The following is a 14,989-nucleotide window of genomic DNA, read 5'->3' on the forward strand; positions in this document are numbered from 1 at the left end:
ACAATCCCATCATGCATCTGCCTCTGGGAGTCACAGCTGTGGCTGTAAAAGTTTTCCAATGCTTCATGGGATTTGTGGTTGCATCACAGCTGGAGGTCCACAGTTTGGCAACCCCTGCCCTGGACAAAAAAAGGAGCACTTAACCCTTGCAGTGCAGGGGAAGCCCCACTACAAGGGTACTTTTTTGTTTTCCCAGAGATGGACTTTAAAGAACCTGATTTCAGTACTTTTCTGCCATCTACTATTGTATGGACTGATTGTTGCTAGTGGTCCCTTTATTCAGTTTATCACTTCCTGTTGTTGCAACATAAAAAATGTCTTCTTTTTTCTAGTTAATGGCAGCCTTGGCCTCGATTGGGCCCCCCAATCCTCGGGCAGACCCGGAGTGTTGCAGCATTCTCCATGGGCTGGTAGCAGCTGTGGAGTCCTTGTGTAAGATCACTGATTACCAGCATGAGTCCAGGACGATGCTAATGGAGAATGCAGACTGCGTGGCGAATAGGGGACGCATCATCTGTCTCACCAACGCCAAGAGGTACAAATCTTTTGCATCTCCTCCAGCAGGACTGACCCATAGAAGCCTTTATCTTAAAGCAATATGTAAACCCAAGAGCAAAAATGTCACATATATCAGCTTACTAGTCCCGAGATGTGGCTGCATTAGATTTTTATTTTTTCAGCCTAAGAACATTTTCTACAAGAACAGAACATGAACAGTTGATCCTGCCAGAAACCCAATGTCCTTGTATCTTCCTGTGCACTTAACTGAAAGATCAAACAATGCTGTTATGTTATGCAATAGAGATAAGGAGAGGGGGGTATTTGTAGTCCAGATCCAGAAAGCCGGCTCAGGTGATCACTCTTTTCCAATGATACAGTAGGATGAGGGAGCATTGCCACCCTAGGACAGGAAGTGTGTTACTGCACAAAAGGGGGTAACAAACGCTGGAAAAAGGAAAACGAATGCAACTGCCACATCTAAGGATCGTTAAGCTGTAATATATTACATATTTTTGGGGTTTAGATGTACTTTAAAGAGACCCTGTCATTAGAGCATTCATTTTCACAACAATCTTTCCATAAGATTATATGTGCATTGAACTAGGGATGCACCGATACCGAGTATTTGGGGTGAGGCTTTGCAGACGGCTTCCTTGCTAATCGAGAAGCCGGATGGCGAGTCTTTACACGCTGCTCGGCTTCCCGACTAATCAGGAAGCCAGGTGGCGAGTCATTACACGCCACCTGGCTTCCTGAATGGGACTTTCGGTATTCGGTAACGGCGAGTACCAGAAAAAAAAATATCTGTACTCGGTACCCAAATACCGGTATCTGTGCATCCCTACGTTTAACCGGTTTTATTCATCTTATTTACCTGTAAAAGCCTCCCTTGTGTAGACATCCAAAAGCCCAAAGACTGCTGCTGGGTGTCACCATCTTGGATGTGACTGTTGACTCAAAGCTGTCATTCAAGTGGCACTCTATACTAGTATTCCCCTTGACTTCTCCAGCAACTATAGGAAAGTTTATGTAGGGAGGAGAGGGGTGAGGGAGCTGGGCCAGCTCGGACAGTAACTGTATGATTCCAGAAGAGGAAAGCACTAAAGCTTTTAGCCTGAAGCACCCTGTAAAGAAGAAGTTAAATACTTGCTGGTCTGGCGGGCAGTAGGTCATATCTTTGTTCTCTTCCACAGCCAGAAACACCGCTACTAGCCGTTTTTTTCTGGGTTGGATGTAAGTGCACTACTGTAGTAATCCAGGATGAAGCTGTGTCTGCAGTATATCTCTCTGCAGGAGCTTCCTGTAGCACAGACCAGTCATTGCTGCTCTCTTTCCTTGTGCAGGGTGACTAGTCTTGTCTCCGCCCCCTCCTGTAGTTTTCTGCAGGCAACCTGTAGTGGGTGGGGCCTGCTGGGTCCCTCCTACATCTGTGCTGTCTGCACAGGCCATGGAAGGGCATATTCAGCCCTCCAGCTGTGCTTTAACTAGAAATCCCAACATGTCTCTGGGAATCATGCCTGTAACTGTCAGTCTTGCAATGCCTAATGGGACTTGTAATTCCAGCAGTTGGAGGTACCTCTGGCACAGGCTATGTGCAGCACAGTGATGATGTCACTTCTACTTTACAAAGTATTCTGCAAAGGTATTGTGCATTGCGCTGTATAATGTACAATTGCTGGGTTTTGTAGTCCTCTATTATTATACAGGATATAGCGCCAACAGTTGGCGCAGCGCTTTACAATATAAGGAAGACATTACAATCACAATACAATTCAAGACAAGATGGTAAGGATGGCCCTGCCCTCTATAGCTAGTGGTATTCGGCATTGCACCACTATATAATGTATTATTGCTGGGATTTGTTGTACTCTTTAGCTGGTGGTATTCTGCATTGCACTGTATAATGTATTATTGCTGGGATTTGTAGTCCTTTATACAGCGCAATGCAGAATACCACCAGCTATATAAGAATACAACAAATCCCAGCAATACATTATACATACAGTGTATAATGTATTGCTGGGATTTGTTGTATACCATCAGCTATAGAAGAATACAAATACATTATAGAGCACCATGTGTGGGAAAGTGCAGCCTTACATGAGCAGTCTTCCAGCAACTTGCTTCTGAGATCGGGCCTGTCTATCGGCGGCTGTCATCCCCCACCTGCTCCTCCGTACTTCTTCTTCTCCCCGCGTCCCTGTGCCGATTGAGGATGTGGGCGGGCGGTGAGCGTGAGGTGGGGAGAAGGTGCCGCGTGTGGAGCGTGGATGCGGGTCTGGCAGTGTCGAGCGTGAGGTGGGAATGAGTGTGTGTGGAGCCGTGAACAGGGCCAACTAATCGAAAGCCGATTAATCGATGATTGAAAACGCTGACAACTTTTTCAATAATCGATTATAATCGATTTAGTTGATTAATTGTTGCAGCCCTAATGTAAAGGCATTTGGTGAACACAAATCGGTTTTATATCCTTTGTGGCCATTGAGGAATATATTCCAATCAAAGTTTTGGTGCCGGAGTTCAGCTTTATTCCAGCTTATATCACGTTAAGCATTGGCATCATCCTATTGAATTTGTCTACCGATGGTCATAGCTGTCAGTTGTGGAAGCCATATTGTCCACCTGCCTGGTTTTATCTTTTCTCTCTTTCTTTTTGCTCTCCAGCGACAGCCACGTTCAGATGTTGGAGGACTGTGTCAGCGAGACCATACATGAGCACAACAAGCTGGCTGCCGGCTCCGATCAGTACGTACACAAAATTTGGCTAAACACATTTTGGTTTTAAATACCAATTGCTTTTGAACCTCGAGAAGTAACCTTTTGTCTGTTGCAGTCTCATGCAGATTCAGAAGTGTGAGCTGGTGTTAATTCACACATACCCAGTCGGGGATGACAGCCTTGTGTCTGATCGGCCCAAGAAAGAGGTAGGTGGTGCTATTGGCAAAGTGTGCGGTAACCCGTGATAATTCTGCTTGGCCACCTCATTTTATTTTCACTCAGCACATATTTTGAAATCATATTGTAATTGAGTTAAATTAAAACTGTGGCCAGGCCATGGATATTCAGATATTTACATGTTCTTAGCAAGGAGTAAATGAGATTTGAAATAAACCTTGACTGACCTTTGTAGCTGTAGGTAATGTGGAGCAAGTTATCGTTGAGATGTACAGTGCAAACACTTTTCATTTTCTCTCATTAACTATTTTTTTCCACCCAGCATTGACTCAAAAGCTCAGCTTCCCACTGCTCACCTTCCCTGCAGTGACACAGCATTTCTGGTCCCCCCTTCCGAGCAACGACTTTGCAGCTCCGCTTCCTCCTCTCAGCAGTGACTCACTAGCTTAGCTCTCCCTGCTCCACTCTCTCCTAGCTTTTGACTCAGCAGCTCTGCTCCCCTCTCCCAGTAGGCATTCATTTGCTCAGCATCCCCCTCATCATTGACTCAGCAGCTCAGCTCTTCTTCCATAAAATCTGTAGCCCGGCCTGCTAGCAATTTTTGCAAAATCGGACACAATTTGTACAAATTGAGCCTTGAAAACCGCATACGTGTAGCTCAATGTACAAGCCAGCATCTATGAGCCGCACATGCAAAGGAGTTATAAGATCCTGGGCCCAGCCAGTAAGAAAGGCTAAAGACTCCTGACACAGAATATAACTGGGAGAAGATGGAGCTAGGGGAGGGAAAAGCTAAAGGAAGCACTTTGCAGGGTAAGTGTGCTATAACGTGCACATATACTGTGTATACCTACATGTTATGGGAAGAGCTTATAGGGCCCCAGAACTTTAGTTCTGCTCTAACCTGAAAGTACAGTTGCGATTTAAGAAGATGTAAATATTTGATTGTTCATATCTTGGCCACACTTCTACTTTAAGGCCTTGTTCACACCAAATGCAGAGCAGATCCAGTCAGATCCAGTCTTTTAGACGCGTTTTTGATGCGTTCCGGGCTCTTTTTGGTGGAAAAAAAAAATATTTTTTTTTTTGAAAGTTTAAAATGGGCCTCCAGTGTGTTCCAGGCATTGGCATGCGTTTTTGATGCGTTTCTGATGTGCTCCAGAGCAGGTAAAATAGGGCCTGCTGCAGTTCTTTCACCTGCTCTGGATCTGCTCTGCAACTGCACGCTGCGATGTGAACTGGAGCAAAAAATACCATTGGAATACATTGGACGCAGTTTTGATCCGGTCTGCACCTGCTCTGCTCTGGATCTGCTCCACGCTTGGTGTGAACAAGCCCTAAACCCTCAATTTTTTTAACATAACTGTAATGTGTGCCTCACTGTAATCCATGGTAGTGTCCCTTCTCTTTGCTGCTCTTCCTTTTTAAATCCTCATGTCTTCTCATGCTGGGGGAGAACTTCCCTTTGCAGCTGAGTGCCTCTTCCTGTAGTGCTGGCTCAGGTTGTGAACCTACACACAGACACCATGTATCCATTCCAGAGACAAGGCAGTCTGCTGCAAAACAGAAGTTCTGCCCAGCATGAGAAGAGATAAGGATTTAAAAGGAAGAGCAGCAAAGAGAAGTGAAACAACCATGGATTACAGTAAGGCACACATTACAGTATTGGTTTATGTTAAAAAATCTGAGGGTTTAATGTCACTTTAAGTATTATGTTAAAGTGTGGAAGGGTTAGAACCCCTGTCAGGTTTATATTGTCTTCTCTGGGGCGATCCACCCTCTATTTGTCCTAGTAAATAATGTCACCAGGACTGCACGTGAGTGAGAATGTAACATTTTGAGCGGTCACTAGAACAGGAATACGGGGCAAGTCTTCCAGTGAGGACATTGGTTCCAGGGACAACTAAGAGGGGTTTTCCCTCATTTTGGAGAGATTTTCTTTTACATCCTGTTGTATATTTGAGAGAGAAAGTGAGTAGAACTCTCCCCAACTGGATAGAGATAGCAAAAAAAAAGCTAACAGGTTTTAACCCTTTTCAAAGCTTTTCCTTCACTATACGTTAAAGTTAAGGTGGTTGTAGCTAGGGATGCACCGATACCGGTATTTCGGTATCAAGTACGAGTACCGATATTTTTTTTTTTGGTAGTTGCCGATACTGAAAGTCCCATTAATCAAGTCCTGATTAGCAGGGAAGCCGTTCTCATGCTTCTCGATCTCATAGTTTAAGTATGGTATTTATTTCATTTTGGTATCCGATTAATCAAATAAATAATCGGCCAACTATTTGATAATGAAAATGATTATTAGTTGCAGCCCTAGACGCAAACTGACCATGCCAGCATGGATCTGCATTTGTGCGAGGCTTGGTCGGAATGCTGGGAGAACACAATGAGACTGGAAGGATCACCAGGTATTTGCTTATAAAGATACACAGCCAAGAGTTACTATGAGTAGATAAATGATATTAGTTAGTTTCATCATTAAGGGTTACAACTAGGGATGCACCTATACTAGTATCAGTGCCGTTGCCGAGTATTTGGGCGAGTACTCGTAGGCGCCAAAATGCTCCGATGCCTAGCCCGATGCTTCCAATATCAGGAAGCTGGGCAGCGAGTCGTTACACGCTGCCCAGCTTGCTAAGTGCCGGGAAGCCGGCTCCATGCTCCCTGATTGCCCGGGAAGCCGGCTCCATGCTCCCTGATTGCCCGGGAAGCCGGCTCCATGCTCCCTGATTGCCCGGGAAGCCGGCTCCATGCTCCCTGATTGCCCGGGAAGCCGGCTCCATGTTCCCTGATTGCCCGGGAAGCTGGCTCCATGCTCCCTGATTGCCCGTGAAGCCGGCTGCATGCTCCCTGATTGCCCGGGAAGCCGGCTCCATGCTCCCTCATGACGATACCTAGATGACAAGCACTTAACCCTTACAGTGTGGGGGTAGACCTACAGCAAGGTTTACAAATAGGGTAATTTGAAGGGGTATTTTTTATTTTTATGGCACCAAAAGCCCAACACATAAAGCCAATGTATCTCATGACAAATGCTCCAGAAATGCCTATGTACACAAACTTAAAAACAAAATTCTTCCTCATTTTGTCACCAGCTGTCATCTGTATTGACCAGCGAAGTCCACAGCGTCCGGGCCGGTAGGCACCTCTCCACAAAACTGAATCATTTAGTCCAGCTGAACTTTGACCTGGCTTCCACCACCATAACGAACATCCCCATGAAGGTAGGTGCTCTTAGTCATGTCCTTCCCACTGCCATGTTTTTCTGTAATTTTTTATTTTATTTTTACTTTGGTTTTGTTTCCCTCTCCATATCATATCTTTCTGTTTTTCACTAGCCCACACTCAGTGTCTCTGATCAGGTTAGTACGTTTTGGAAAACACTCCCCCATTCAAACGCAAGCATTCCCTAGAACAGTGTCTCAGGCAGCTTTCTGCTTACTTACAAAGAAGTAACCCCCCCTCCCCACCTGCTGTGTTATTAGCGCCACCCTGTGGTCGTGTAGCCATGTCTGCCCTTGTGTGATTCCTTTTGCTTTCACATCCGTGTTGGTTGGTTCCTTTCATGTCCACGAGCCATTTTGGGCTTCATGCATGGAAAGCGCCTAAACGAAGGACAGTACTAGTTGCCTGCAGCAACCAATCAATTTCTCCATTTGATGAATGTGATGCTGTGGGAAAGAATGAAGTTAAATATATGATTAGTTGCAGTGGGCAACAAGAAAAAAAAATTCCTGCAGACGTTTTTGATCGTGGGACCACATTTTTTGCCTGAATTTCAAAGCAGAGTTGAACTTTTAGTCAAATCAGCTGAATACGTTTCAGAGGCATCAAAACAAAAGATCTGCAAAGTCTAAAGCTGGCCATACACCTATAGATGATCTGCAGATGTTCTATGGTCAGATGGAAAAAGTGCAACAGATTCCTCCATCTACGTTAAACTGTGTGGATGGAGGAATCTCCCACTGGGCCAAGCTTCACTTTCTTGCTAGTCGGCCCCGCTGGCTCTCAAAATACCTGAACAATCTGATTGGATGCTGGCATTGGTCAGGTATTTTTGAGAGCCAGCGGGGCCGACTAGCAAGAAAGTGAAGCTTGGCCCAGTGGGAGATTCCTCCATCCACACAGTTTAACGTAGATGGAGGAATCTGTTGCACTTTTTCCCTCTGACCAGAGAAGATCTGCAGATAATCTATAGGGGTATGGCCAGCTTTAGAGTTATGCTTTAGAAAACAGCTACAGCCTGAGTAGAAAAGCCTAGCTCCTTACTCTCTGTGGGGAAGCAGTGGTATCTCTGCAGATGTCCGACACACCCTCTGTTGAATCAGAGCTTGAGCTCACCAATCAGCAGTGAGCATGAGCTTTGCTAATTGCTGCTTTAGTAAGAAAATGAACAGTCAGACATAGAACATCTTGTGTTTAGATGCATCAGGGATGTCAGACCTAGCACTCTGCAATCAGCAAAGCTCATGCTCCCTGCTGACTGGAGAGCTCTATCTCTGACTCCGTTAGAGGGTCCACCTCTGCAACACGCCAGCGGGGGACAGGATTCACTACTCAGGCTGTGGCTGCTTTCTAATGAAGATGAACTGCACATTGTTTGTTTTGATGCATCTGAAACCTATTTAGATGATTTCAACTGAACGTTTAATAATGCTTTAAATAATACTATTCAGGCCCGGTGTGTACTAATAAAAGCAGGCCTCATTTAATAACAGGACCACTGTGTCATAACTTGTATTAAGGCATTACTTCAGGAATGTTAAGTAGCACTATACTGTATACTTTACAAAAACTACCTGGAACCTGTAGCATCAACAAAGGTTATCTTCTGAAAGATGCAGAATGAGGCTCTTGACCTAAGATGGAGTCCATCTCAAGTGGCTCTGCATGTAGTAACTTTTTCCCCACCACTGTCCAGGGCTGATGACTGGTTGCTGGACATAGCACTGTAGGATGCAAAGGGGGGGGTGTAGAGGTGGAAGGGGGAATGCCTATTCTACACACCCGTAAATTGAAGATTTGGGGAGTTTTCTAATCAAGCAAGTGAAAGATGCAAGCTGAACTCCAGGCAGATATAAGACAACATAATGCAGCTCGGTGTTCATTGATACAGCAATAAATATTTGTTTTAGAAATGCAAGCAATGTAGGTATCTGAATTTGGCTTAGTATCAGCCTCTGCAATTCATTCTACAGCAGAACTCATACTGTACGAAGGAGAAGCAGCACAGGGTGCCAGTCAATTGTCCTCATGTACTCAAAAAGGGATATGGTTATAGGCGGAAAGAGCAGAGTGACAGCAAGATGAGCTAATCTGTCTGCTGCTTCTCCTTTCACTATCCCGTCACAAGCTGGGGGAAGGACATGACTTATAAGTGTAACTTAACTGCAGCAGAGAAAATGTTGGTCTCCTGCCCTGCCAGACAACGTTGTGGTATGTGTCAGAGCTGTGTAAATCTTCAAGCTGCATAGACAGAAATACAAGCCTTTGGCAGGTAAAACAACAACATTTTGTGTTTCATAAAGGAGCTGTACTCCACAACTTACAAGTGTGAACAAACTGTTAGGGCCCGGCCGGCCGGCCAGGGGCTGACACCTGTGAAATAATTAGATGTTTGGCAGCCTCAGATCCAGAAACCCATTGTCAGTGCAGATTGAGTGCTGGACATTGAATGCACTGCGGTGGCAAGCCATGTAACTGCTATGGACACACACTTGAGTAAGCTGTGCAGTATGGCTTTTTCTGTTTACGGAGCAATGCCAATTTTAAGGCCCAGTTATAGACAGTGCGCCGGGTGTTTAAATATATAATACGAAATCACCTGCACTCCATACAACATACAGACCTTGGATGAGAGGTTGGTGCTTGAAGTGACAACACGGATGGCGCCGTGTCAGATACAGTCCATAATAGAAGTCACCAGCACATAGTTGGGTCACTATGTCGCCCAGAAGGACCCTGCATGGCCCAGAAACGTTGGCTGTTTGACGCATGTGACGATTGAATAAAAAGTGCTTACTTCTTGCACATATCATCGCGTGCTGGTGACTTCTATTATGGGGTGTTTAAATATGACTGCAAAGTGCAATAGGCAAATGAGTTTCACCACAATGCCAAGTTTACTCCATAATTTATCAAGCCTGGTCCGACAGAGCTCCATCTCTTCCTCTGTAATACAAGTCTGTATGAGGACACTTGTCAAGAAGGGTGTGGCAGATACTTGGCTCTGCCATTTCCATTTAGAGACATGGTATATTAAAGCGGAACTCCCCTGTGACTCCACCCTGCTCCATGATTTCATTTATTTATTCACTTATTTAACATTCAACTACTACCTTTTAAAGATTCTAAATTTAAGGTCACGTGACCTCTGCGATCTCTGTCCTGATGTCAGTGAGTAGCGCACCCACTCAGGGAATCACAAATACCAGTAGACATTGCAGATTGAGCTGTGTAAAGCTGTAATGTATTTAATATTACTCCACTACTAGCGTTGCACATTAACAGTGTCACTCCTGTAATCTGGAAAACTCCTAGAGGATGTAAACAGGACAGCCAGCTAGGACAGGAACTGGCTGTGCAGCACTGGATGTCCCGCACCTGGAAGTTTAATTGGAGCTATAGCCGGAGAAAAGATTTTAGTGAAGCTCTGCATTGAATACATGAAAGAGTAATGCAGAAAATATGGCGGATGGGGGTCACTAAACCCTGTGCTAGTAATACATTGCAAACTGGAGTTCTGCTTTAAGGGTTCATTCACACCATGTCCATTGATCTGCATAGATCAGTGCAGGCTCAATACAAGGGTACATTGTTTTCTATGTGCCCTGTTTATGCCGCAACACTGGTTTGAGGTGGACTGCGGTGCTATGTTTACAAATGCTGTTGCGCTGTATTTTTATGAAACTCATCACACATCACTGCGCTGCAGTGGGCAGAAGAACAAAGAATTGAATGAACTGTAATTTTGTGAAACAGTAGAAAGGCATCATGGCACACTCACAAACCAGCATGTAAAACAACTTGTCTCACCACTAAGGTTAATAACAGAGGTTTGGCTTCCTCTCGGCCACACTGAAGGCAGTGGGCTTGGGTACCCACATGCTGACCTGGATACGTGCCCTATACTCCTCCCCCTCCGCCAAGGTCCGAGAAGGTCATTTTCCATAGCCAATGGTACCCGCCAAGGATGCCCCCTTCCCCCCTTCTCTTCATCCTTTCCTTAGAACCCTTCCTACGTACTATCCGCTCTAACCCAGACATACAAGGTGTACACATAGGATCCGTCCAGCACAAGGTGGCGGCTTTTGCGGACGACCTCCTGTACGTGTATGTGATGCATATTTGGACATCCCTGTTTTTTGTAACTATAAAATACCTCTTTAAATAAAGAATTTACAAAAAAAATAACAGAGGTTTGGATACACGTCTTCTGCAGAAAATGTGAAAGCCGCACTGCCGCGCCAAGCCACCTCTTATAGTGCGGTCCTAACTCTAAACTACGAGAGTCTCCATCTTGGAGCACATGGGGGCAGAAGATTTCAAATTGGGTGCAGATTTGTCAGGAGGAAGCCCAGCCTCCTTAAAAGCACAGAAACACACAAGGGATCCCGCACATCCCAATGGCAGCTGAGAAACCCCATGCGTCGCTGCACCAAATCGGTCAAGCAAAACAAACGACAAACGCACTCAACAACTTGTCACCAGTTATACAGTAAGGTGCACACGAAATGGTGCACCCAATTTGAAATCTTCTGCCCCCATGTGCTCCAAGATGGAGACTCTCGTAGTTTAGAGTTAGGACCGCACTATAAGAGATGCCTTGGCGCGGCAGTGCGGCTTTCACATTTTCTGCAGAAGACGTGTATCCAAACCTCTATTATTAACCTCAGTGGTGAGACAAGTTGTTTTACATGCTGGTTTGTGAGTGTGCCATGATGCCTTTCTACTGTTTTACAGTTCAAAGCCCATTTCGTGTGCACCTTACTGTATAACTGGTGACAAGTTGTTGAGTGCGTTTGTCGTTTGTTTTGCTTGACTGTAATTTTATGACACTTTAATAGAGTTTAAACAAAAGTAAACAGTGTGATGTGTACCAGTATATTGCACCACCCTGCACTGCCCCTACACAATGTACACCAGCGTCCATGCTTTTTAGCATTCAAGCTGGTGTGAACGAACCCTAAAACATTTTCCAACAAAAATCATTTAATTATAACATAAGGCGATACAAAAAGGTGCAAGAAATCAGTTTAGGTGAAAGTGACACTCAACTCAAGAATTAAATCCTAAAAATGCATTTGAGTGCGTTAACTATTAACAAAAATGTATCTAATTTGTGTATCACTCGGCTGTAGATCATTTTTTCTGAATAGTGAAGGTATTTAAATGCGTTAAGATGTAACTCCTGAGTTTAGTGTCACTTTAATTGAAATCCTAGTATTAGCAGAGTTTGCCTTTTATTTACAGGTTATTTTTGTCTGTGGCATTGCGTCTTCTATTATTCCAGCTGGAGTCCTGCTTTAAAGAACTTTTTATTATTTCCCCAGTCAGACCCCTGCTGTAATATTCTAACCGGCTGGAATCTGAAGGGAAACATTGACTGCATTGAGAGTTATGTCAGACTTGGGGGGCTCATGGGTCCTTTGCTGATAGCAGCCAATCAGAACTGCCAATCATTTTCTGGAAAAAGAAAGGGGAAATCCGGGTGCATCAGGCAACTGCTCCAGGATTTGCCCCATGATGGGCTTTTTTATACCCATAGCAGTACACTTTCAGCCTCTGTTACTGCAGTTCAGGTTGGAAAATGAACAGGACTCCAGTCACTCTGGACAACAAGAAACATTACACACTTTTTGCCCATGTATACCTAAGGAAATAATTACTTGTAACAATGTTGCCTGTATCACCCAATCACATTCTCCCTTTCCTTCTACCAAACGAGAGATCAACAAAGTTTGTTTGGTTCTTATAGGCAACACAGGCAGTGCCGGATTGGGGAGCCTAGTGTGGCCCATGTGGACTAGCGATCTTGTTGCTGGCAACAACATGTCACCAAAAGGATTGCTAGTAGAGTGTAGAAACCACTTGCCTGCTTTATGGCATCTGCCCACCTCTGCTTCATTGCAGGAGAGAGAGATTTGTCCATCGAGGAAGTGATGCCATAGATGCAGGTGGGTGATCTGTGTAGCGATCCCGGTTGCTGGGAGTTTCCACCAACAGGATCGCTAGCGTGGGCCTACCTCTAAAACAGGGAAACTCAACAGATAGGGGCAATCATCCACTTGACAAGAGGCTATATGTAAACAAAGAAAATAACTAGTTAGATTCCATCATTTCCTTTTTCTGCCACCGGTTAGAAAATTAAATGTTAGGATTGGTGGCTGTTGAAAACACACTTTTACACATGAGGCCTAAAAAGCAGCAACAGATAACGTAACTCCTTATGACCGTCAGTGCTCCCAGCATCCTGTGCTTCTACGAGGTGAGCAGAACAGGCTTGTAGCTTCGAGATGGCCAGAGAACTGCACATCAGAGCAGCCCCCCTCATCTAGGTGTATGCAGTTCTACAGAATAGAATAGATTCCTCCATCAGCACTTACGGGCATTGATGGATGAATTTCCTTTTTCTTCTGACAGCTGCCGCCATCAGAGTACCCAAACTGAGCTAGCAGCTGATTGGCCGAGAATTCTCCAACTGGTTCTTTCGATCAGCTGTTCGAGGGATGCTGGGTGGGAAGGGTGCTGATACCGGCACCCACGCAGTGAATTTTATCCGGTCCATGGAGAACTGGCTGAAATTCGAAGCGTGTATACCGGGCTTTAGCAGCATCTCCACCCTTTCTAGAAGTTTCCATTCCTAATTTTTCCACCTTCCATTTCCTGCTGTGAAGTGTTCCGTGCTTAGACCATCTTTTATTTATTTCACTGTTAGTTCTTGAACTTTTAAAGTTATTCATTTGCGTTTCAGGGTGTGAAATATTTCTTGGAAATTCCTGCTAACATTTTGCGCTAAATGAAAGCCAATATTGCAAATTCTGTTTATTTTGTGGCCCTTTCAACATGAATTAAAAGGAAAGCAAAGCCAGCTGTTTTGCAAGTGAATCTTTCCAGCTCAGCTTATACAGTTATCAGACAGTGGGGTGAAGCCCTATTGGTAGGCGCACAGTGCCAGCTGCCATTTTGTAATCTTTAAACACACACAGGCAGCCATGGCACTGCTTCTGCTTAGCTGTAATACTAGAGTTGCTCACCATAGCCTGCACTTGGTACATTTAGTTTGCTACATCTGTCTTTTGTCAGAGCTTCGGCTCTTTATACCTTTTAAAGCTGAACACCAGGCACAAACACTTTCATTTAAATATATTCCTTTATAACCACAAAGGATATACATCCACTTTGTGTGCATCAAATGCCTTTGCAAACCTGGTTATTACCTTAAGTAACAGTGATATCATCACTGTGCTGTATATAACATATATGCAGAGAGCAGAACTCTGGGAGGAACCCAGTAGAACCCTTCCTGTACCGGCTGCCTGTAGAAAACTACAGGAGGGGGCAGAGACAAGACCAGTCACCCTGCACAAAGAGAGAGCATCAGTGGCCAGTCTTTATTACAGGAAACTCCCTACTAAGCTCTGCATAGTGGGTCTGCTTCCTCCTGATTTCCAAGTGTTGGTTCTCTTCCCTCCTGATTTCCAAGTGTTGGTTCTCTTTCCTCCTGATTTCCAAGTGTTGGTTCTCTTCCCTCCTGAGCCCCAAGTGTTGGTTCTCTTCCCTCCTGAGCCCCAAGTGTTGGTTCTCTTCCCTCCTGAGCCCCAAGTGTTGGTTCTCTTCCCTCCTGCGCTCCAAGTGTTGGTTCTCTTCCCTCCTGAGCTCCAAGTGTTGGTTCTCTTCCCTCCTGAGCTCCAAGTGTTTGTTCTCTTCACTCCTGAGCTCCAGGTGGTGGGTCTCTTCCCTCCTGAGCTCCAGGAGGTGGGTCTCCTCCATTTCAGGTGGTGGGTCTCTTCTCCCCTGAGCTCCTGGTGGTGGGTCTCTTCCCTCCTCAGCTCCAGGTGGTGGGTCTCTTCCCTACTGAGCTCCAAGTGGTGGGTCTCTTCCCTCTTGAGCTCCAAGTAGTGGGTCTCTTCCCTCCTGAGCTCCAGGTGGTGGGTCTCTTCCCTCCTGAGCTCCAGGTGGTGGGTCTCTTCCCTCCTGAGCTCCAGGTGGTGGGTCTCTTCCCTCCTGAGCTCCAGGTGGTGGGTCTCTTCCCTCCTGAGCTCCAGGTGGTGGGTCTCTTCCCTCCTGAGCTCCAGGTGGTGGGTCTCTTCCCTCCTGAGCTCCAGGTGGTGGGTCTCTTCCCTCCTGAGCTCCAGGTGGTGGGTCTCTTCCCTCCTGAGCTCCAGGTGGTGGGTCTCTTCCCTCCTGAGCTCCAGGTGGTGGGTCTCTTCCCTCCTGAGCTCCAGGTGGTGGGTCTCTTCCCTCCTGAGCTCCAGGTGGTGGGTCTCTTCCCTCCTGAGCTCCAGGTGGTGGGTCTCTTCCCTCCTGAGCTCCAGGTGGTGGGTCTCTTCCCTCCTGAGCTCCAGGTGGTGGGTCTCTTCCCTCCTGA

At 45.6% G+C, this 14,989-nt stretch overlaps 1 protein-coding gene across 2 annotated transcripts in view; it reads left to right on the plus strand.

Annotated features, from left to right (window-relative positions):
• ASUN (asunder, spermatogenesis regulator) overlaps nucleotides 1-14,989 on the plus strand; it is a 45,641-nt gene that overhangs the window by 4,714 nt on the left and 25,938 nt on the right. The window contains exons 3-7 of one of the 2 annotated variants that reach the window (XM_018556089.1): nucleotides 333-535; nucleotides 3,166-3,246; nucleotides 3,335-3,425; nucleotides 6,495-6,623; nucleotides 6,738-6,761. In XM_018556089.1, coding sequence (XP_018411591.1) covers nucleotides 333-535; nucleotides 3,166-3,246; nucleotides 3,335-3,425; nucleotides 6,495-6,623; nucleotides 6,738-6,761 — 528 coding nt within the window. The remainder of the gene's footprint in view (nucleotides 1-332; nucleotides 536-3,165; nucleotides 3,247-3,334; nucleotides 3,426-6,494; nucleotides 6,624-6,737; nucleotides 6,762-14,989) is intronic. The other variant, XM_018556090.1, reaches the window with a different exon arrangement.

The sequence above is a fragment of the Nanorana parkeri genome, unplaced genomic scaffold, assembly GCF_000935625.1.
Source record: "Nanorana parkeri isolate BGI_ZX_2015 unplaced genomic scaffold, ASM93562v1 scaffold224, whole genome shotgun sequence".
Taxonomy (NCBI): Eukaryota; Metazoa; Chordata; class Amphibia; order Anura; family Dicroglossidae; genus Nanorana; species Nanorana parkeri.